Source organism: Hylobates moloch, unplaced genomic scaffold (genome assembly GCF_009828535.3).
Source record: "Hylobates moloch isolate HMO894 unplaced genomic scaffold, HMol_V3 SCAFFOLD_8, whole genome shotgun sequence".
NCBI classification, from domain to species: Eukaryota; Metazoa; Chordata; class Mammalia; order Primates; family Hylobatidae; genus Hylobates; species Hylobates moloch.
Window position 1 is genome coordinate 46,320,246 of NW_026652283.1, and position 23,748 is coordinate 46,343,993.

Genomic DNA, 23,748 nt, shown 5'->3' on the forward strand with positions numbered 1-23,748 from the left:
GTGGTGGTGCGCCTGTAGTTCCAGCTGCTCAGGAGTCTGAGGTGGGGAAGATCAATTGGGCCCTGGAGGTCAAGGCTGCGGTGAACCATGATCATGCCACTATACTCCAGCCTGGGTGACAGAGTGAGACCCTATCTCAAAAAAATAACAATTCTCAAAGGCAAAATGTGCCTCCTCAAGTGAGTGCTAAAAGTTAAGGATAGATAACTTGAGGGTGTAATTTTACATTTATTGCCACTTGTTGATTTAATTACAATTTCCTATAATCAGGAAAATTAAATAACCACATAAAGACCAATCTCTCCTCTTTGATAAATTACCAGCCAGCAATAGAAAACAACTGTTCTAATGAACTGCTGCTAATGTTCTAATGAGAGTAAAGCAACTTAAGAGATAGAGGAAGTTGCTTTATTAAATGCAGTTAATTACCAATAAATTAAGTCTCAATGGGTAGAAAACAACCTAGAGTACCACTAAACCCCAGCAAGATAGATTTAGCATGATAAAGCCTGAATCCCTCATTTTTTTGCTATTAGTGCTATTCTAGCAAGCCTCCACTGTTTCAGTTTTCTCATTGATCAGAAGGAAGGAAAAACCATTACCTAAGGATGTTGGGATGGGAGAGTCTATTCATGAGCTGTACTTCTTTCAGCATGTTTGCCCGGTTACTGCTCAACGTGTTCATCTTAAGAGCCATCACCTGACCAGAAGCTCGGTGTCGTACCTAGAATATTAAATAGAACAAGAAAAGAGGGTCAACGGCAATAGTTATATGTGAGGTCAACATCTCCAAATGTACAATATGCCAAGATATTTTTGTGCCACTTTAGATAAAATATACATCTAATTACATTAAAGTATCACTTCCATGAATGAAGATGAATTATTCTACCCAAGACCGGTATTATTTCACATTGAGTTGGCCAGAAAAACATTGTTAATAACATCTCAAGAAAACATGTCTGATATACACCATGGAATACTATGCAGCCATAAAAAGGAATGAGGTCATGTCCTTTGCAGGGACGTAAATGAAGCTGGAAGCCATCATCCTCAGCAAATTAACACAGGAACAGAAAACCAACACTGCATGTTTTCACTCATAAGTGGGAGTTGAACATTGAGAACACATGGACACAGAAAGGGAAACAACACGCACCAGGGCCTGTTAGCAGGTGGGGGGTGAAGGAAGGGAACTTAGAACTTAGTCAATAGGTGCAGCAAACCACCATGGCACAAACCTGCATGTTCTGCACATGTATCCCATTTTTTCTTTTTTTTTTTTTTAGAAGAAATTAAAAAATGAAGAAAGAAATAAAAGAAATCATGTCTGGTTTGTTGCTGTTGTTGTTTTTGTTTGAGACAGGGTCTCACTGTGTCACTCAGACTGGAGTGTAGTGGCACAATCTTGGCTGACTGCAACCTCCATCTCCCAGGTTCAAGTGATTCTCCTGCCTCAGTCTCCTGAGTAGCTAGGATTACAGGCATGTGCCAACACACCTGGCTAATTTTTGTATTTTTAGTAGAGATGGTTTCACCATGTTGGCCAGGCTGGTCTCAAACTCTTAACCTCAGGTGATCCGCCTGCCTCGGCCTCCCAAAGTGCTGGGATTACAGGTGTGAGCCACCATGCCCAGCCAATCATGTCTGTTTTTTTTGTTTTGTTTTGTTTTGTTTTGTTCTTTTGAGACAGAGTCTTGCTCTGTCACCCAGGCTAGAGTGCAGTGGTGTGATCCCGGCTCACTGCAACCTCCACCTCCCGGGTTCAAGCAATTCTCCTGCCTAAGCCTCCCGAGTAGCTGGGATTACAAGCGCCTGCCACCGCGCCCAGCTAATTTTTGTATTTTTAGTAGAGACAGGGTTTCACCATGTTGGCCAGGCTGATCTCAAACTCCTGACCCTGTGATCCACCAGCCTTGGCCTCCCAAAATGCTGGGATTACAGGCGTGAGCCACCGTGCCTGGCCTGTTTTTAATACCTTAGAAAAAAAAAATGAGAGAAAATTTTTAAGCTGATTCCTCACGGCTGACCTTGGTGAGTCTTAAGATACCAACAGAAAAGAGTCCCTTCTGTGGCATTCTAAGTGTGCAAAAAGAAGATATATGCATGAGCCTTATATAACACTTAATGAAACTGTCTTTATAAGATGCTAAACCCACATACTCAAAGTCTCCCCCAAGTACCATAAAAATCTATAGGCCGGGCACAGTGGCTCATAGTAGTAAACTATGCAAAAATGTCATTATCCTATGGACTTCAGGAGTATCATTTCAGTATGCTACACTTGACCAAATGGGAATTCCAAAAGAAAACATGACAACTTACTTAAACTCTTCAATATCTGAAAACTCCTTGAAATGACAGTAGCTCCACAAGTTTATCATAGCTATTAATACAGGTCAGACATCACAGCTTATCTTAGAATTCAGTGTTTCAGAGTGGCCAGGCAGAACAGGGAAGGCTGTTAAGGGGGAGGCCGGGCCAAAACACAAAGAGCCACAGGAACCCTGATCGGAAAAACTAAGGCAGGCAGAACACTGGCTGCCTCTCCTCTCCTAGATCACCGAGTGAGATTTGGAACCCAGCTCTCTTCTCAGTGCATCAATGATTCTGTTGTAATGTACCTCTTGACTGATGAAAGAGAAGTAGCTTTCCATTTCAGATCCTGCATGGATAAGTTAAAAGAAACATTTATAAACTAAGAGCTCACTGGTAGTATTTTTCCAGCTCTATTTACAGAAGATATCTGTGTTTTAATAAGGACTCTCCAGCTGAAAGTCACTCTTCTTATTTTTCCATCATCTGAAAACTGTCACACTAAGATTTTAGCAAAATGGCAAAACCCATGAAAAGATCATTCATCCTGACCAATCAGGATTTATCCCTGGGATGTAAGGATAGTTCAACATATGTAAATCAATCAATGTGATACATTATATCAACAGAATGAGGGACAAAAACCATAAGATCATTTCAATTGATGCTGAAAAAGCATTTGATAAAATTCAACATTTCTTCATAATAAAAACCCTCAAAAAACTAGGTATAGAAGGAACATAACTCGAAAAGCCATATATGACAGACCCAAAGCTCGTATCATACTGAATGCAGAAAAACTGAAAGCCTTTCCTCTGGGATATGGAACACAAAAAGGATGCCCACTTTCACCACTGTTATTCAGCATAGTACTGGACATCCTAGCTAGAGCAATCAGACAAGAGAAAGAAATAAAGGGCATCCAAATTGGAAAGGAAGAAGCCAAATTATTCTTGTCTGCAGATGATATGATCTTGTATTTGGAAAAACCTAAAGACTACACTAAAAAAACTATTAGAACCGATAAATTCAGAAAAGTTACAGCATACAAAATCAACATACAAAAAATCAGTAGCATTTCTATATGCCAACAGTGAACAATCTGAAAAAGAAACCAAAAAGTAATCCAATTTATAGTAGCTCCAAATAAAATTAAATACCTAGAAATTAAGTTAGCCAATGAATTAAAAGAGCTCTAAAAGGCCAGGCACAGTGGTTCATGCCTATAATCCCAATACTTTGGGAGGCCAAGGCAGGAGGATTGCTTGAGTCCAGGAGTTTGAGACCAGCCTGGGCAACATAGTGAGACTATCTCTACAAAAAATACAAAAAAAATTAACTGGGCTTGGTGGCTCAAGCCCGTGGTCCCAGCTAGTCGGGAAGCTGAGGTGGGAGGATTGCTTGAGCCCAGGAGGTCGAGGCTGCAGTGAGCTGTGATCGTGCCACTATACTCCAGCCTGGGTGACAGAGCAAGACTGTCTCAAAAACAAATAAAAAAGTTCTCTACAATGAAAGTTATAAAACATTGATGTAAGAAACTAAAGATACAAAAAAATGGAAAGATATTCTATGTTCATGAATTGGAAGAATCAGTATTTTTAAAATTCCCATACTACTCAAATGCTAAACTTTCTATGGAATCACAAAGACCCAGAATTGCCAAAGCCATCCTGAGGAAAAGAAAAAACGCTGGGCCGGGCGCAGTAGCTTACGCCTGTAATCCCAGCACTTTGGGAGTCCGAGGTAGGTGGATCACCTGAAGTCAGGAGTTTGAGATCAGCCTGGCCAACATGGTGAAACCCTGTCTCTACTAAAAAAATAAAATAAAAATTAGCTGAGCGTGATGGCATGCCCCTGTAATCCCAGCTACTCGGGAGGCTGAAGCAGGAGAATGGTTTGAACCTGGGAGGCAGAGGTTGCAGTGAGCCAAGATTGCACCACTGCACTCCAGCCTAGGCAACAGAGCTGAGACTCTGTCTCAAAAGAAAAAAAGAAAGAAACTGGAGGAATCACATACCTGATTCAAATTATACCACAGAGCTATTGTAACCAAAACAACATGGTATTGGCATAAAAACAGAAACATAGACCAATGGAACAGAATAGAGAATCCAGTAACAAATCCATAAATCTACAATAAACTCATTTTCAACAAAAGTACCAAGAACATACATTGGGGAAAGGGCAGTCTCTTCAATAAATAGTGCTGGGAAAACTGTATAGTTACATGCAGAAGAATGAAACTAGACTCCTATCTCTAGCCATATGCAAAAATCTAATCAAAATGGATTAAAGATTTCGATCTAGGACCTCAAACTATGAAACTACTACAAGAAAACATTGGGGGAAACTCTCCCACTGGTCTGCAAAGATTGCTCGAATAATACTCCAAAAGCACAGGCAACCGAAGCAAAAATGGACAAATGGAATCACATCCAGTTAAAAAACTTCTGCACAGCAAATGAAACAATCAACAAAGTGAAGAGTCAATCCATGGAATGGGAGAAAATATTTGCAAAATATCCATCCGACAAAGGATTAATAACCAGAATATATAAGGAGTTCAAACAACTCTATAAGAAAAGAAAAATCTAACAAACAGATTTTTTAAATGGGCAAAAGATCTGAACAGACATTTCTCAAAAGAAGACATACGAACAGCAACAGGTATATGTAAAGGTATTCAACATCACTGATCATCACAGAAATGCAAATCCAAACTACAATGAGATATCATCTCACCCTAGTTAAAATGGCTTTTATCCTAAAGAAGGGCAATAAAGAATTCTTGCAGGCTGGGCACGGTGGCTCACACCTGTAATCCTAGCACTTTGAGAGGCCGAGGTGGAGGACTACCTGAGGTCGGGAGTTGGAGACCAGCCTGGCCAACATGGTGAAATCCCATCTCCACTAAAAATACAAAAATTAGCCGGGCATGGTAGTGCCCGTCTGTAATTCCAGCTACTTGGGAGGTTGAGGCATGAGAATTACTTGAACCTGGGAGGCAGAGGTTGCAGTGAGCCAAGATCACGCCACTGCACTCAAGCCTGGGCAACAGAGAAAGACTCTGTTCCAAAAAAAAAAAAAAAGAATTCTTGCAAAGATGTGGAGAAAGGGGTAAGCCTCGTGAACTGTTGGTAGGAATGTAAACTGGTATAGCCACTATGCAGAACAGTTTGGAGGTTCCTCAAAAAACTAAGAATAGAGCTACCATATGATCCAGCAATCCCACTGCTGGGTATATACCAAAAGAAGGGAAATCAGTATGTCAAATAGATATCTACACTTCCATGTTTATTGTAGCACTATTCACAATAGCCAAGATGTGGATGCAACTTGTGTCCATCAACAAACAAATGGATAAAGAAAATGTGGTACATACACACAATGGAGTACTATTCAGCCATAAGAAAGGATTAGAATCTGTCATTTGCAACAACATGGTGGAACTTGAGGACATTATGTTCAGTTAAATAAGCCAGACATAGAAAGACAAACTTCACATGTTCTCATTTATTTGTGGGAGCTCAAATAAAACAATTGAACTCATAGAGACAGAGTAGAATGATGGTTAACAGAGGCTGGGAAGGATAGTGTGGGGTGTGGGGGAGTGGGGGCAGTTAATGGGTACAAAAATATAGCTAGATAGAATGAAGAAGATTTAGTGCAACAGGGTGATTACACTCAACAATAATTTAATTGTATATTTTAAAATAACTAAAAGTATAATTGGAATGTTTGCAACACAAAGAAATGATAAATGCTTGAGGTGATGGATATCCCATTTACCCCGATGTGATTATTACACATTGTCTGGCTGTATCAAAATATCTCATGTATCCCATAAATATTATCTACTATGTACCCATAAAAATAAAAGTTTAAAAAAGATGCCCCAACCATCACACACAGTTATAAAACAGCAATAACACGGCTAACATTTACAGCATTTGCTACATACTAGGTACTGCTGTATAACTGCTTTATACATATTAACTTATTTAATCTTGAAGATAATCCTGTGAGGCAAGTATCACTAATAACCTCATTTTACAGCCATGGAAATTGAGGCACAGAGAAATTAAATCTTTCTCAAGATTGTACATCTAGTAAATGGCAGAGACACAATTTGAATACGAACTATGCAAAGAATATTGAGTCTGATACAGTCAGACCAACTGATTCAAGAAAAAAAGCACTGTGTGAACATTGCATAAAAATTATTCTACCACGGGATAATAATCATGATCTTGTATGTATCTCACAACATGGTCTTGTAATATAGAAAACAAAAATTGACAATGTAAGGCAAATGTGACAAATCTATGATCCTTATTTTTATTTTTTTTTAAACAGGGTCTCGCTCTGTCACCCATGCTTGAGTGCAGTGGCATGACCTCAGCTCACTGCAGCCTCCCCCTCCTGAGATCAAGCAATCCTCCCACCTCAGCCACTTGAGAAGCTGGGACCACAGGTGTGCACCACCATGCCCAGCTAATTTTTAAATTTTTTTTTAGAGACAGGGTTTCGCCATGTTGTCCAGGCTGGTCTCAAACTCCTGGACTCAAGCAGTCTGCCTGCCTCGGCCTCCCAAAGTGCTGGGATTACAGACATGAGCCACTGCACCCAGCTCTAAATCCATGATTTTTTTTTTTTTTTTGAGACGGAGTCTCGCTCTGTCACCAAGGCTGGAGTGCGGTGGCGTGATCTTGGCTCACCGCAAGCTCCGCCTCCCAGGTTCATGCCATTCTCCTGCCTCAGCCTCCCAAGTATCTGGGACTACAGGCACGTGCCACCATGCCCGGCTAATTTTTTGTATTTTTAGTAGAGACGGGGTTTCACCATGTTAGCCAGGATGGTCTCGATCTCCTGACCTTGTGATCCGCCTACCTCGGCCTCCCAAAGTGCTGGGATTACAAGCATGAGCCACTGCACCCGGCCCCTAAATATTATGAGACATTTTAACACATCTCTCAAAAACTGAAAGCTCGCCAGGTGCGGTGGAGATCAGGAGTTCGAGACCAGCCTGGCCAATATGGTGAAAACCCGTCTCTTAAAAATACAAAATTAGCCAGGCGTGATGGTGCGTGCCTGTAGTCCCAGCCATCTGGGAGGCTGAGGCAGAAGAATCACTTGAACCCGGGAGGCAGAGGTTGTAGTGAGCCGAGATTGTGCCATCGCACTCCAGCCTGGGCGACAGAGCGTGACTCCATCTAAAAAACAAATTAAAAAAAAATTTTTTTTTAAACCTGAAAGCTCAAGAAGACAAGAAATTAGTAAGGATAGGGAACATTTCAATAACAAAAGTGGCATCTTTCATCTAATCCTTCCTCAAAGACAGGCGTTTTTTTAAAAGTATATATGACAAAATTTACCAAAATGCTACTAAATAAAAATTACAGGAGGCCATAACAGTTTTGGATTGAGTTCCTGCACTAGGCTTTAACAGACGAGACTAAAAATGAAAACGGAGTTACCCGTGCTAAAGTTCTACTAAGTTGTTATCTGACTTTCCAAGAAACCAGGAAAGAGAGATAACAGCCAATCACCCAAACTGGTCAGCTTCAATCTTCAATTGGCATAACTAAAGTCCCTCCACTTTAACTCTTACACAAAAGAAGTAGCCTGAAGTAAGTTGATGCTAACAAATCAGTTACTTTTCTGTTGTTTTATATCCCTGCCTTTGTGTTATAAGAACTCTTTGAAAGGGCTAATAATACACTCTCAGGTCTTTGCTTCTGCTTTTTTAAGCCCTTCTCTGACTATAAAGCCAAATTCTTCCACTGAGCTCATTGGTACACTTATTCTATTTTAGGAAATGAAGAGTTGCTGGACTCTAGAATAGCAATAAAGACAATTGAAATCTTTAAACTATATTTATTCTAATTTTGTCCTTTAACAAATGTGGCGACCACAAAGGGACCTGAAGGAGACTGCTGAAGACCCTTAGACCCTAGGCTCTGCTAACCCCTTTTTGGAGGAGAATCTGTCTTCTCATGGAGCCTGAAGAGTTGTGAAGATGGGTATGGTGGCTCGCAGCTGTAATCCCAACACTTCGGGAGGCTGAAGCAGGTAGACTGCTTGAGCCTAGGAGTTCGAGATAGCCTGGGCAACATGGTAAAATACATCTCTACAAAAAAAAATACAAAAATTAGCTGGGTGTGGTCATGTGCACCTGTGGTCCCAGCTACTCAGGAGGCTGAGGTGGGAGGATCGCTTGAGCCCAGGAGATCAAGGCTACAGTGAGCCATGATCAAGACACTGCACTCCAGCCTGGGCAACACAGTGAGACCCTATCTAAAACAAACAAACAGAAAAAATAGAGTCGTGAGTAAATCTATCTCAGGTCTGAGCTCTGCTCTCTTTTGCCTTTGATCTCTCTGATCTCTTTGCCTTTTGGGGTACCAAGGGTTAGTTTGTGTTGTGACAGAGCACTTGATGATGAGATAGCTAGGGTTAGTTTGTACTGTAGCATGGCACATGACTTTTGGGTTTGTGGTGGTTGACAAGTCACTGGCAAGGGCTGCATTTTTTTGCTTCCTCTTTGGTGACATTTCATGTGTGGTTCTATAAAAGGCTTCAGCCAAGCCCCAAAGAATATGGCTGGACAGAAATGTGGGTTACACCTCACTTGCTAACATATGGACGGACAGAAATATAGGTTGCGTTATATTTGTAGTTAGTGTAAAGAGCTACAGTTTTATAAGGCAGAATCACCCAAAAAAATTCTGGAGATAATCCTCCAGTGACTTACACTTCCTGGACAAAAACTGAGCTTATGGCCTAGAACCCATCTACTGAAAAGTAAGCAGATTAAACAATACGAATTATTTACTCAACACCAATTTTCTTCTTTTTTGTGACTGAAAGAAACCCAACCTGGCAATCTTCCTTGCAACTAGGAGAGTGCATGTTACATAATGCTACTAAGAAGATGCAAGAGGCCGGGCACGGTGGCTCATGCCTATAATCCCAGCACTTTGGGAGGCCGAGGTGGGCAGATCATGAGGTCAGGGGATCGAGACCATCCTGGCTAATATGGTGAAACTCGTCTCCACTAAAAATACAAAAACTTGGCTGGGCATGTTGGCACGTGCCTGTAGTCCCAGCTACTCAGGAGGCTGAGGCAGAAGAATCGCTTGAACCCGGGAGACGGAGGTTGCAGTGAGCCGAGATTGTGCCACTGCACTCCAGCCTGGGCAATAGAGCGAGACCCTATCTAAAAAAAAAAAAAAGATGCAAGTGGGAATTGCTGCATGGAATTTCTGGGGATGCTATTGCTTTCTTGATGAAATTGTACTTTTTACTTCCCCCTTATTACAGCCTGGAACGAAGACATGATGAGCGCATCAAGAGTAGTTATTAGGGATGCTCAACCAATAAGTATAATGCAAATATTCAAAAAAATTTTCCAAAATCCAAAACACCTCTGGTTCCCAGCTTTTGGATAAGGGATACTCAACATTTTACCGGCCACCAGTAAAAGCCTTGCTTGAAGGGGTCAGAGAAGGATTCCCAGAGGAAGTCATCCTTCAGTTTTCTTAAAGAATAAGAAAGAGCTTGTCAAATAGAACAAGCAAGGAAAGGACATACTGAGAAGGTGTAAAGCAAGTGCAGAGTCTCAGAGGAATAAGAGCATGGGATATTCTAAGGAATGGTGAGAAATTGGGTTTGGCTCAAGGCCTGGTGGGTACATGTTAAGGAATTGCAAGCTTGTGATGAGTCTAGCATGGAAAGCAAGAACCAGAAAATAAACGATTTTTAGGGCAAGGCACAGTAGCTCATGCCTGTAATCCTAGCACTCTGGGAGGCTGAGACAGGAGGATCACTTAAACCCAAGAGTTCAAGGCCAGCCTGGGAAACATGGTGAAACCCCATCTCTACAAAAAATACAAAAAACATTACCCAGGCATGGTGGTGCATGCCTGTGGTCCCAGATACTTGGGAAGGTGAGGCGGGAGGCTCACTTGAGCCTGGGCAACAAAGCAAGACCCTGTCTCTACAGAAATAAAAATAGTCAGGCATAGTGGTCCCAGCTACTTAGGAAGTAGGTCTTGAACACCTGGCATTAAGTGATCCTCCTGCCTCGGCCTTCCAAAGTGCTAGGATTACAGGTGTGAGCCACTACACTAGGCCAAGTATTTATCATTTATACGTATTGGGAACATTTCAAGTCTGCTCTTCTACCTACTTAGAAATACACAATACATTGTCTGGGCACGGTGGCTCACACCTGTAATCCCAGCACTTTGGGAGGCCGAGGCGGGAGGATCACGAGGTCAGGAGATCAAGACCATCCTGGCTAACACGGTGAAACCCCATCTCTACTAAAAATACAAAAAATTAGCCGGGCGTGGTGGCGGGCGCCTGTAGTCCCAGCTACTCGGGAGGCTGAGGCAGGAGAATGGCGTGAACCGGGGAGGCGGAGCTTGCAGTGAGCCGAGATCACGCCACTGCACTCCAGCCTGGGCGAAAGAGCCAGAGTCCATCTCAAAAAAAAAAAAAAAGATGTATACAATACATTATTAATGATAGTCACCATACTCTCCTATTGAATATTATAACTTTTTATTTTTTATTTATTTATTTTTTTGGAGATGGAGTCTCGCTCTGTCACCCAGGCTGGAGTGCAGTGGCATGATCTCACCTCACTGCAATCTCTGCCTCCCGGGTTCAAGCAATTCTTCTGCCTCAGCATCCTGAGTAGCTGGGACAACAGGCACATGCCGCCACACCCAGCTAACTTTTTATATTTTAGTAGAGATGGAGTTTCACCGTGTTGTCCAGGCTGGTCTCAAACTGAGCTTGGGCAATCTGCCCACCTTGGCCTCCCAAAGTGCTAGGATTACATGCATGAGCCACCGCGCCCAGGTGCTTTTTTTTTTTTTTTTTTTTTTTTTTCAGAGCGAGTCTCACTCTGTCACCCGGGCTGGTTGCAGTGGTGCAATCTCAGCTCACTGCAACCTCCACCTCCTGGGTTCAAGCGATTCTCATACCTCAGCCTCCCAAGTAGCTGGGACTACAGGCACGTACCCACCACGCCCAGCTAATTTTTTTTGTAATTTCAGTAGAGACAGGGTTTTGCCATGTTGGCCAGGCTGGTCTTGAACTCCTGGCCTCAAGTGATCCACCCTCCTTGGCCTCCCAAAGTGCTGAGATTACAGGCATGAGAAACTATACCCAGCCTATAACTTACGCTTTCTATCCAACTATATGTTTGTATCTATTAACCAACTTTCCCTATCCCACACACCCTTCCCAGCCTCTGGTAACTATCATTCTACTCTCTACCTCTATGAGATCAACTATTTTAGTTCTCACATATAAGTGAGAACATGCAATATTAGTCTCTCTGTGCTTGGCTTATTTCACTTAACATAATGACTTCCAGTTCCATCTGTGTTGCTGAAAATGACAGGATTTCATACATTTTTATGTCCAAATAGTGATCCATTTTGTATATATATCACATTTTCTTTTTCCACTCATCCATCGATGAATGCTTAGGTTGATTCCATATGTTTGCTACTGTGAATAGTGCTGCAATAAACATGGAGATGCAAGTATCCCTTTGGTATATTGATTTCCCTTCCTTTGGATAAATACCCACTAATGAGATTGCTGGATCATATGGTAGTTCTATTTTTTACTTTTTTGAGAAATCTCCATACTGTTTTCCATAGTGACCATAGTAATTTATATTCCCCTCAAGAGTATAAGAGTTCCCTTTATGCCATATCTTCATCAGATCTGGTTTGTTTTTTGTTTGTTCATTTTTGGGGTTTCAGGGTTTGTTGTTGTTGTTATTGTTATTGCTGTTTTTGAGATGGGATCTCACTCTGTCTCCCAGGCTGGAGTGCAGTGGCATGATCATAGCTTACTGCAGCCTCAAACTCCTGGCTCTAGGGATCCTCCTGCCTCAGCCTTCCGAGTAGCTGGGACTACAGGCATGTGCCAGCACACCTAGTTAATTTTTGTATTTTTGGTAGAGACGAGGTTTCACCATGTTGCCCAGGCTGGTCTCGAACTCCTGAGCTCAAGCAATCGCACCTGGCTCGATCTCCCAAAGTGTTGAGATTACAGGCACTGGCCAACGTGCCTGGCCTGTTTTTGTTTGTTTGTCTAAGACAGGGTCTTGCTCTATTGCCAGGCTGGGGTGCAGTGGCACGATCACAGCTCACTGTAGTGTCAATCGGGGCTCAAGCGATCCTTCCACCTAAGCCTCTCAAGTAACTTAAACTACAGGTGTGCACCACCACATCCAGCTATTTTTTTTTTTTTTTGTAGAGATGAGGTCTTTTTCTTTTTGATGGTAGCCATTCTAAATGAGATAATATCTCATTGTATTGATTTGCATTTCCCTGATTAGCAAATTTTTTATGATGTTGAGCATTTTTCATATACCTGTTGACCATTCCTATTTTTTTTTTTTTTTTTTTTTTTTTGAGACGGAGTCTTTCTCTGTCCCTCAGGCTGGAGTGCAGTGGCGCGATCTCGGCTCACTGCAACCTCCGCCTCCCGGGTTCACGCCATTCTCCTGCCTCAGCTTCCCAAGTAGCTGGGACTACAGGTGCCCGCCAACATGCCCGGCTAATTTTTTGTATTTTTAGTAGAGACAGGGTTTCACCGCGTTAGCCAGTATGGTCTCCATCTCCTGACCGCGTGATCCGCCCACCTCGACCTCCCAAAGTGCTGAGATTATAGGCTTGAGCCACTGCGCCCGGCTGACCATTCCTATGTTTTCTTTCAAGAAATTTCTGTTAATTTCCTTTGCCCATTTTTAAATGGGATTATCGGGGTGGGGAGATATGGTTTTTTATTTTTTACCATTGCGTTGTTTGGGTTCCTTGTATATTCCAAATATTAGCCCCTTTTTGGATAGTTTACAAGTATTTACTCCCATTCAAAAGGTTGTCTCTTCACTCTATTGTTTCCTTTGCTGTGCAGAAGTTTTTTAGTCTAATATAGTCCCATTTGTCGATTTTTGGTTTTGCTGCCTATGCTTTTGAGGTCTTTGCCATAAAATCTTTGCCTAGACCAATGTCTTGAAGTGTTTCCTCTGTTTTCTTTTCTTTCTTTTTTTTTTTTTTTTCTTTTTTTGAGACAAGGTCTCTCTCTCTCTTACCAAGGCTGGAATGCAGTGGCTTGATCATAATTCACTGCAATCTTGAACTCCTAGGCTCAAGAAATCCTCCCACTTCAGCCTCCCAAGTAGCTGGGACTACAGGTGTGCACGACCATGGCTGGCTAATTTTTTATTTTTTTGAGTCAGGGTCTCACTCTGTTACCCAGGCTGGAGTGCAGTGGTGTGATCACAGCTCACTGCAGCCTCAACCTCCTAGGCTCAACCAATCCTCTCACCTCAGTCTCCCAGGTAGTTGAGACTACAGGCACACGCCACCACACCCAGCTAATTTTTTTGTATTGTTTGCAGAGACAGGGTTTCACCACGTTGGCCAGGCTAGTTTCAAACTCCTGACCTCAGGCAATCTGCCTGGCTTGGCATCCCAAAGTGCTGGGATTACAGGCATGGGCTACTGCACCCAGCCAATTTTTTTTTTTTTTTTCTAAAGACAGGGTCTCACTATATTACCCAGACTCATCTCGAACTCCTGGGCTCACGTGATCCTCCTGCCGTAGCCTCCCAAAGTACTGGGATTATAGGCATAAGCCACTGTGGCCTAATTTTGTTTGTTTGTTTGTTTGTTTGTTTGTAGAGACAAGGTCTCACTATGTTGCCCAGTATTCTTTTTTTTATTATTATTTTTAAGACCCAGAATAACATGCTGAAACCCCTGTGTTTTCTTCTAGTAGTTTTGTAGTTTGGGGTTTTACATTTAAGTCTTTAAATTACGTTTATTTTACTATTTGAGACGGAGTCTTACTCTGTTGCCCAGGCTGGAGTGTACTGGTGTGACTGGATTTGACTTTTGTATATAGTAAGAGATGGAGATCCAGTTTCATTCTTCTGCATATATAATATACCATGTTCTCAGCACCATTTATTCAAGAAAGAGTCTTGTCCCCATTGTACGTTCTTGGTGCCTTTGTTGAAAATCAGTTGGCTGCAAACATGTGGATTTATTCTGTTCCATTGGTCTATGTGTCTGATTTATACCAATATCATGCTGTTGTGGTCAGTATAGCCTTGTAATATATATTGAAATCAGGTAGTATGATGCCTCCAGCTTTGTTCTTTTTGCTCAGGACTGCTTTGGCTATTTGGGCTCTTTTTTGGTTCCATACGAATTTTAGGACTGCTTTTTCTATTTCTGTGAAAAATGACATTGGTATCTTCTTTTTTTTTTTTTTTTTTTTTTTAAGATGGAGACTCACTCTGTCACCCAGGCTGGAGTGCAGTGGCGTGATCTCAGTTCACTGCAACCTCCACCTCCCGGGCTCAAGCGATTCTCCTGCCTCAGCCTCCCGAGTAGCTGGGATTACAGGTGCGCACCACCACGCCTGGCTAATTTTTGTATTTTTAGTAGAGATGGGGTTTCACCATGTTGGCCAGGCTGGTCGCAAACTCCTGACGTCAGAAGATCCGCCTACTTCAGCCTCCCAAAGTGCTGGGATTATAGGTGTGAGCCACTGCACCCGGCCTTTTATTTTATTCTATTTTTTGAGACGGAGTTTCACTCTCGTTGCCCAGGCTGGAGTGCAATGGCCCGATCTTGGCTCACCGCAACCTCCACCTTCCGGGTTCAAGTGATTCTCCTACCTCCCCTCCCGAGTAGCTGGGATTACAGGCACGTGCCACCACACACAGCTAATTTTGTATTTTTAGTAGACACAGATTTTCTCCATGTTGGGCAGGCTGGTCTCGAACTCCTGACCTCAGGTGATCCTCCCGCCTTGGCCTCCCAAAGTGCTGGGATTACACGCGTGAGCCACTGCCCCCAGCCAACATTAGCATCTTTTTTTTTTTTTTGAGACAGAGTCTCGCTCTGTCACCCAGGCTGGAGTGCAGTGGCACAATCTCGGCTCACTGCAACCTCCGCCTCCCAGGCTCAAGCGATCCTCCTGCCTCAGCTTCCCAAGTAGTTAGAACTACAGGCATGTGCCATCATGCCTGGCTAATATTCGTATTTTTAGTAGAGATAGGGTTTCACCATGTTGGCGAGGCTGGTCTTCAACTCCTGGCCTCAATCCATCCACCTTGGCCTCCCAAAGTGCTGGGATTACAGGAGTGAGCCACTGCGCCTGACCCAACATTGGTATCTCGATAGGGATTTCATTGAATCTGTAGATTGTTTTTGGGTAGCATGGTCATTTTAACAATATTAATTCTTCCAATTCATGAGCATGAGATATCTTTCTATTTGTTTATGTCCTCTTCAATTTCTTTCATTAGTGTTTTGCAGTTCTTCTTGCAGGGTCTTTCACCTTCTTGGTTACATTTATTCCTAGGTATTTTATTATTATTGTAATTGGGATTGCCTTCTAGATTTCTTTTTCAGCTAATTAGTGGTGTATAGAAATGCTGATTTTTGTGCATTGATTTTTGAATCCTGTAACTTTACTGAATTTATCAGATCTAAAAGATTTTGGTGGAATCTTTAGGTTTTTCTAGATATAAGATCATTTTATCCGCAAAGAGGAACAATTTGACTTCCTCTTTTCCAATTTGGATGCCTTTTCTTTCTCTTACCTCACTGTTGCAGCTAGGACTTCCAGTACTATGCTGAATAGGAGTGGTGAAAGTGAGCATCCTTGTTCTAGTTTTCAGAGAAAAGGCTTTCACAGCTTTTCCCTATCAGTATGATATTAGGTGTGGGTTTGTCATATATAGCCTTTATTATGTTGAGGTATGTTCTGTCTATGACTAGTTTGTTGAGAGATTTTATCATAAAGGGATGTTGAATTTTATAAAATACTTTTTCTAGATTTTGAAGGTTACCTTAACTCTCTGACTACCTGGAACAGTTAAATTCTGAAATGGCTGGTTTGATATGAGACAGACAAGCAAACCTTCCTGGTTATAGACACACACAAGTGTTGCTCATAGATGTTGGGGTTTGGGGATGGTTCTGAATACTTCCAAGTAGTCTTTTTGGGAGCATTTAATTTTTGTTCCCCAAATAGTCTTGGTATATACTGACATCTCAGTCACCCGGTGACTCTGAAAACTGGTATGTCAGAAATACCTAATAGGCTTTCTCCTGACTTTTACCTTTAAGTAGAACATCTACTATCTCACATCATCCTTACTGCCCAGTTCTTAGCCATCTTAACAAAAGTTGCTTTATATATTTCCATGACTATAGAGCTAAACTCTTTTCTGATAGAGTAGTTATTAAAACATAGAAGCACTGGCCGGGCACGGTGGCTCATGCCTGTAATCCCAACACTTTGGGAGGCTGAGGCAGGTGGATCACCTGAGGTTAGGAGTTCGAGACCAACCTGGCCAACATGGTGAAACACCATCTCTACTAAAAATATAAAAACTAGCCAGGCATGGTAGTGGGCATCTGTAATCCCAGCTACTTGGGAGGCTGAGACAGCAGAATTACTTGAACCTAGGAGATGGAGGTTGCAGTGAGCTGACACGGTGCCACTGTACTCCAGCCTCAGCGACAGAGTAAGACTCTGTCTCAAAAAAAAAAAAAAATACAAGCACTGCATCTTGTTAAAATAATATCACACACCACTGATGAAGACACTTTTTTAACTTTTAAGTTTTTAACTTTTAATAAAGTTTTAAGTTCAGGCGTACACATGCAGACTTGTTACATAGGTAAACTTGTATCATGAGGGTTTGTTGTGCAGATTATTTCATCACCTAGGTATTAAGCCTAGTACCCATTAGTTATTTTCCCTGATCCTCTCCCTCCACTCTACGATAGGCCACATTGTGTGTTCTTCCCCTCTATGTGTCCATGTGTTCTCACCATTTAGCCCCCACTTATAAGTGAGAATATGCAGTATTTGGTTTGATGAAAACTTTTACAGTGAGATCTCAGAAAGGCATACAGAGAAACAAACACAACCATGAAATAAGACAGTGATAATCTGAGGAAAAACCTTAAGTATTTTAGATTCAGACTACAACAATAATCACATTTAAAAGAGAAAACATTCACTCTCTAGACAATTTCATAAGTTACTGTTTGGAAGGTTAAAAAATTAGTCAGTTTTTAGTACAGTTGTGACACTGAGGCCACTGTAGAAGCACCAGCATTTTGATATCCAGTATCTAAGTTCTCAGACAAAGCTCCCAAACAGAAAATATAAAACCTTTACCTATTCTAGTACAAAAATAAAATATCCCGAAACAAAATAACATTCACTTACTAAAATGTTCCTCTTACTTTCCTTAAACCACAACTGTTACAACACTGCAAGAAATTTAGAGTTTGCATGACAAACTACATATGCACTAAATAATAAATGTATAACCATGAACTCCAATGAATCAATTTTTCAGTATCAAGCAGATGGCAGATACTAGCTCTTTTAGTTTCTACATCTTTGAAGCTCAGTGTTCTCATTTATGAAATGAAAGTGGTGGCCGGGCGCGGTGGCTCACGCTTGTAATCCCAGCACTTTGGGAGGCCGAGGCAGGCGGATCACGAGGTCAGGAGATCGAGACCACGGTGAAACCCCGTCTCTACTAAAAATACAAAAAAATTAGCCGGGCGTGGTGGCGGGCGCCTGTAGTCCCAGCTACTCGGAGAGGCTGAGGCAGGAGAATGGCGTGAACCCGGGAGGCGGAGCTTGCAGTGAGCCGAGATTGCGCCACTGCACTCCAGCCTGGGCGACAGAGCGAGACTCCGTCTCAAAAAAAAAAAAAGAAAAAAAAAAGAAATGAAAGTGTAACTACTTACAAGATTGTTATAGATACTATGCAATAAAATGTATACATGTTCTTAATACAATACCTAGCTCAAAGAAATAGTTCCATAGATATTAGCTACCTATATAACAGAAATAATAACTAGCCCTTAAATAGGGTGAATTATTTATAACATTATTCTAATGTTTTACACATAATAGTTCATTATATTTTCTCAACAACTCTAAAGTTAGATATTATTATAATCCTCATTTTGCAGATGAGGAAACGGAGGCACAGAAGTCAAGGTCAAAAAGTTTGTAAGTGGTAGAGCCAAGGCTCAAACCCAGCCAGGTATGGTAGCAAACACCTGTAGTCCCAGCTACTCAGGAAGCTGAGACAGGAGAATTGCTTGAGCCCAGGAGTTCAAGACAAGCCTGGGCAGCATAGCAAGACTCCATCTCTCAAAAAAATTTAAAAATTAGCCAGGCATGCTGGTGGCACATGCCTGTAATCCTAGCCATTCAAGAGGCTGAGGCAGGAGGATCACTTGAGCCCAGGAGTTCCAGGTTACAGTGAGCTAAAGTTGTGCCACTGCACTCCAGCCTGTGCAACAAAGCAAGCGCCCGGCCCCGCTACTTTTTTTTTTTTTTTTTTTTGAGACAGAATATTGCTAGGTCACCTGGGCTGGAGTGCAGTGGCATGATCTTGGCTCACTGCAATCTCTGCCTCAAGCGATTCCCATTCCTCAGCCTCTGAAGTAGCTGGAATTACAGACATGCACCAGTATACCTGGCTAACTTTTGTACTTTTTGTAGAGACGGGGATTCACCATGTTGACCAGGCTGATCTCAGATTCTTGGCCTCATGTGATCTGCCTGCCTTTGCCTCCCAAAGTGCTGGGATTAAGGTGTGAGCCACCACACCTTGCCAAGGCCCCCCCAAAAAGAGGTATCATTGCTCCAATAAAAGCCTATATAAAACATACAGAAGGGACAAAGGAGGGAATGATCAATCATGCTATGAAAAATATGATAATGGTAAGAAAACAAGGCATCTCATTTCATATAATCATCAAAAATAAAATCACACCTAAAAAATAGTGGGGCCAGGGGCTGGGCACGGTGGCTCACACCTGTAATCCCAAGGCAGGTGGATCACTTGAGGCCAGGAGTTCAAGACCAGCCTGGCCAACATGGCAAAACCCCACCTCTACTAAAAATATAAAAAAATTAGCTGGGCATGGTGGTGCGTGCTTGTATTCGCAGCTACCCAGGAGGCTGAGGAGAATCACTTAAACCCGGGAGGCAGAGGCTGCAGTGAGCCAAGATCGCACTACTGCACTCCAGCCTGGGTGACGGAGCAAGACTCAGTCTCAAAAAAAAAAAAAAAAAAAATATATATATATATATATATATTTGCACCACTGCAGGCGACAGAGTGAGATCCTGACACTCTCATTTGCTGACTTTAATGAATCAGGCAGCCACATTGTGTGCTGTCATAGAGAAAAGGCCATAATGGCAAGGAACTGAAGGCAGCCTTCAGCAAGAACTTGAGGCCCTCAGTTCAAGGAACTGAATGCTTCCAACAACCACATAAATTTAGCAGCAGATCCTTCCCCAGCTGAACTTCACATAAGAGAGCAGCTCTGACTGACACCTTCACTATAGCTTTGAGAGACCTTGAAAAAGGCAATCCAGTAGTCCAGTTGAGTCAGACTTGGACTCTTAAACTACAGAAACAGATATAATAATGCATATATATATAACATATATATAAACATATATAAACAGATATAACACATATATATGTGTGTGTATATATATATATATATATACACACATATATAGAAGTTGCTATTTCCTTGATGTACTAGGTATTGTACAAAGTGCTCTATATATTCATTTGATCTCTGTAACACTACAAGTGTGCTTTGCCAGGCGTGGTGACTTATGCCTGTAATCCCAGCACTTTGAGAGGCTGAGGTGGGTAGATCACCTGAGGTCAGGAGTTCAAGACTAGCCTGGCCAACATGGTGAAACCCTGTCTCTACTAAAAATACAAAAATCAGCCAGATGTGATGACGCGCACCTGTAATCCCAGCTACTCTGGAGGCTGAGGCAGGAGAATTGCTTGAACCCAGGAGGCAGAGAATGCAGTGAGCTGAGATCATACCACTGCACTCCAGCCTGGGTGACAGAGCGAGACTCCATCTCAACAACAACAAAAAAATGATATATTAGAAAACATGTTTAGCCTGGCGCGGTGGCTCACGCTTGTAATCCCAGCACTTTGGGAGGCCGAGGCAGGCGGATCACGAGGTCAGGAGATTGAGACCACGGTGAAACCCCGTCTCTACTAAAAATACAAAAAATTAGCCAGGCATGGTGGCGGGCGCCTGTAGTCCCAGCTACTCGGAGAGGCTGAGGCAGGAGAATGGCGTGAACCCAGGAGGCGGAGCTTGCAGCCAGCCGAGATCGCGCCACTGCACTCCAGCCTGGGTGACAGAGCGAGACTCCGTCTCAAAATAAATAAATAAATAAAACATGTTTAATATTTCAAATCATTTCACTCTTTTCTGTCCTCACTGCCAAGCCCCCTACTCCACCTGTGATATACAAATCACATCACATCTTTCAACTGGAACGCTGCCAAACTGAATCTATTCTTACCCTCTCCAATTCATTTGATGTCTTGCAGTCAGACCAATCTTTTCAGAAAGCATATCAGAACACATTATGCCCTGCTTAAAAGCAAGTCCTGTAGGATAAAGTCCAAAATCTTTATCCCCAAGGACCTCTATAAATGATGAGATCTTCAACAATAAACCTTTGTTTACCTCTACAACATCATTTCATCAATCACCAATCTCTCCTTGACCATCTGCTCTGGCCATTCTGGACTTTTTTCAGAGATCCTCAGTTGCACCACAGACTTCACTCATCTAAGCCTATGAATACCGTTCCTTCTGACTACAATGGTTATCTCCAACCTACTCCTTTTGTAATGCGATGTCACCTGGCTAATTCCTAAGTACTCTTCAGGTCTCGATTTAAACTTTACTTTCTCAGGAAGATCATCTCCCTCCTCAAATTAGATTATGTCCTTTTTGTACTCCCACTGTAATGTGTGTGTGGTGACAGACTCTAGGTTGCTCTCACGATCCCACTTCCTGGTGTTCATGCTCTTGTGTAGCCCCCCTCCCCTTGATAATAAGCAGAATCTGTGACTTCCTTCTAACCAACACAATATGGTAGCCTAGGCAACATAGCGAGACGCTGTCCCTACCACAATTTTTTTTTTAATTAGCCAAGTGTGATGGCATGTGCCTATAGTCCCAGCTACCTGGGAGGCTGAGGTGGGAGGATAGCTTGAGCCCCAGAGGTTGAGTCCACAGTGAGTTGTGATCACACCACTGCACTCCAGCCTGGGGAACAGAGCAAGATCCTATCTCAAAAAAAAAAAAAAAAGAAAGAAAGAAAAAGAAAAATGCCAAAGGTGATTTTAACCTAAATCAAAAACATTTATTTAAAAATTAACTGTAGGGCCAGGTGCAGTGGCTCATGCCTGTAATCCTGGCATTTTGGGAGGCTGAGGCAGGCAGATTGCTTGAGTTCAGGAGTTTGAGACCAACCTGGGCAACATGGTGAAACCCTATCTCTATAAAAAATACAAAAATTAGCTGGGTGTGGTGATGTGTGCTTGTGGTCCCAGCTACTCGGTAGGCTGAGGTGGGAGGATCACTTGAGCCCGGGTGGTCTAGGCTGCAGTTAGCCGAGATTGTACCACTGCAGGCGACAGAGTGAGATCCTGACAGTCATTTGCTGACTTCAATGAATCAGGCAGCCACACTGTGTAGTCATAGAGAAAAGGCCATAATGGCAAGGAACTGAAGGCAGCCTTCAACAAGAACTTGAGGCTGTCAGTTCAGCAACCTGCAAGGAACTGAATGCTTCCAACAACCACATAAAGTTAGTAGCAGATCCTTCCCCAGCTGAACTTCATGTAAGAGAGCAGCTCTGGCTGACACCTTCACTATAGCTTTGAGAGACCTTGAAGAAGGCAATCCAGTAATCCAGTTGAGTCAGACTTGGACTCTTAAACTACAGAAACAGATATAATAAATATATGCTCTTTTAAATCACTTTTACATTTGTGGTAATATTGGTTTGTTGTTGTAGTTTTATTTTTTTGTTTTTTGAGACAGAGTCTTGCTCCATCGCCCAGGCTGGAGTACAATGGCATGATCTCGGCTCACTGCAACCTCTGCCTCCCGGGTTCAAGCAATTCTCCTGCCTCAGCATCCTAAGTAGCTGGGATTACAGGTGCCTACCACCACACCCAGCTAATTTTGTATTTTTAGTAGAGATGGGGTTTTGCCATTCGCCATATTGGTCAGACTGGTCTCGAACTCCTGACCTCAGGTGATCTGCCCACCTCGACCTCCCAGTGTGCTGAGATTACAGGCGTGAGCCATTGCGCCCAGCCTGTTGTTTTTTAATAGAGACAGACTCTTGCTATGTTGCCTAGGCTGGTCTTGAACTCCTGGCCTTAAGCAATCTTTCTGCCTCAGCCTCCCCAAGTGCTGAGATTACAAAAGTACAGTGGTGCAATCTCAGCTCATTGCAGCCTCCGCCTCTCAGGTTCAAGTGATTCTCCTGCCTCAGCCTCCGAGTAGTGGGATTACAGGTACATGCCACCACGCCCGGCTAATTTTTGTATTTTTAGTAGAGACAGGGTTTCACCACGTTGGCCACGCTGCTCTCAAACTCGTGACCTCAAGTGATCCACCTGCATTGGCCTCCCAAAGTGCTGTGCTGGAATTACAGGCATAAGCCACTGTGCCCAGCAAAATTGTTTTTGTTTTGTTTTGTTTTGTTTTTGAGACAAGGTTCTGCTCTTGTTACCCAGGCTGGATTGCAATGGTGCTATCTCGGCTCAACGCAACCTCTGCCTCCCAGGTTCAAATGATTCTCCTGCCCCAGCCTCCTAAGTAGCTGGGATTACAGGCATGTGCCACCATGCCTGGCTAATTTTGTATTTTTAGTAGAGACGAGGTTTCTCTATGTTGGTCAGGCTGGTCTCAAACTCCCAACCTCAGGTGATCCGCCCGCCTCAGTCTCCCAAAGTGCTAAGATTATAGGCGTGAGCCACCTCGCCTGGCCAAAATTGTTCATTTTTAAAGAGAGACTTTTATGGTATGTGAATTATTTCTCACTAAAGCTTTTTTTTTTAATTTACATTGATACTTTGCTGTGGGATGGGATTCCAGGTTTTACAGTTTTCACAATACATACATACCAGCAGACTTACATCATGGGTAATGATGTGTACTTGAATTATCTCATGAGACTAGAACAATCATTTTCTTACAAGATTTCAAGGAAAGAGACTTTCTAGGAAGTTTCCAATTATACTCCCAAACAAAACTAGGACTATTATAAAAAGAAAGCAAAAGCCTTTTACTGTATCCCAACAGAACCACTCTTTTTTCTTTTTGACATCCTCAACAGAAGCACTCTTAATTTGAAACATTAAACAGGTTGTCGGCCACTGCTATGCTGCAGCTGAAAAGCTTTTCCACTTACTAGAGGTTAGAAGCTGGCACAATTATGCCATTTGCTTTTACTTTCACAACTGCACACGTATGTGCC

At 42.5% G+C, this 23,748-nt stretch overlaps 1 protein-coding gene across 4 annotated transcripts in view; it reads right to left on the reverse strand.

The window, feature by feature from the left end:
- TESK2 (testis associated actin remodelling kinase 2) overlaps positions 1-23,748 on the reverse strand; it is a 148,638-nt gene that overhangs the window by 76,997 nt on the left and 47,893 nt on the right. For all 4 annotated transcript variants that reach the window (XM_032160641.2, XM_032160643.2, XM_058442323.1 and 1 more), the window contains one exon: positions 603-724. In XM_032160641.2, the coding sequence (XP_032016532.1) occupies positions 603-724 (122 nt within the window). The remainder of the gene's footprint in view (positions 1-602; positions 725-23,748) is intronic.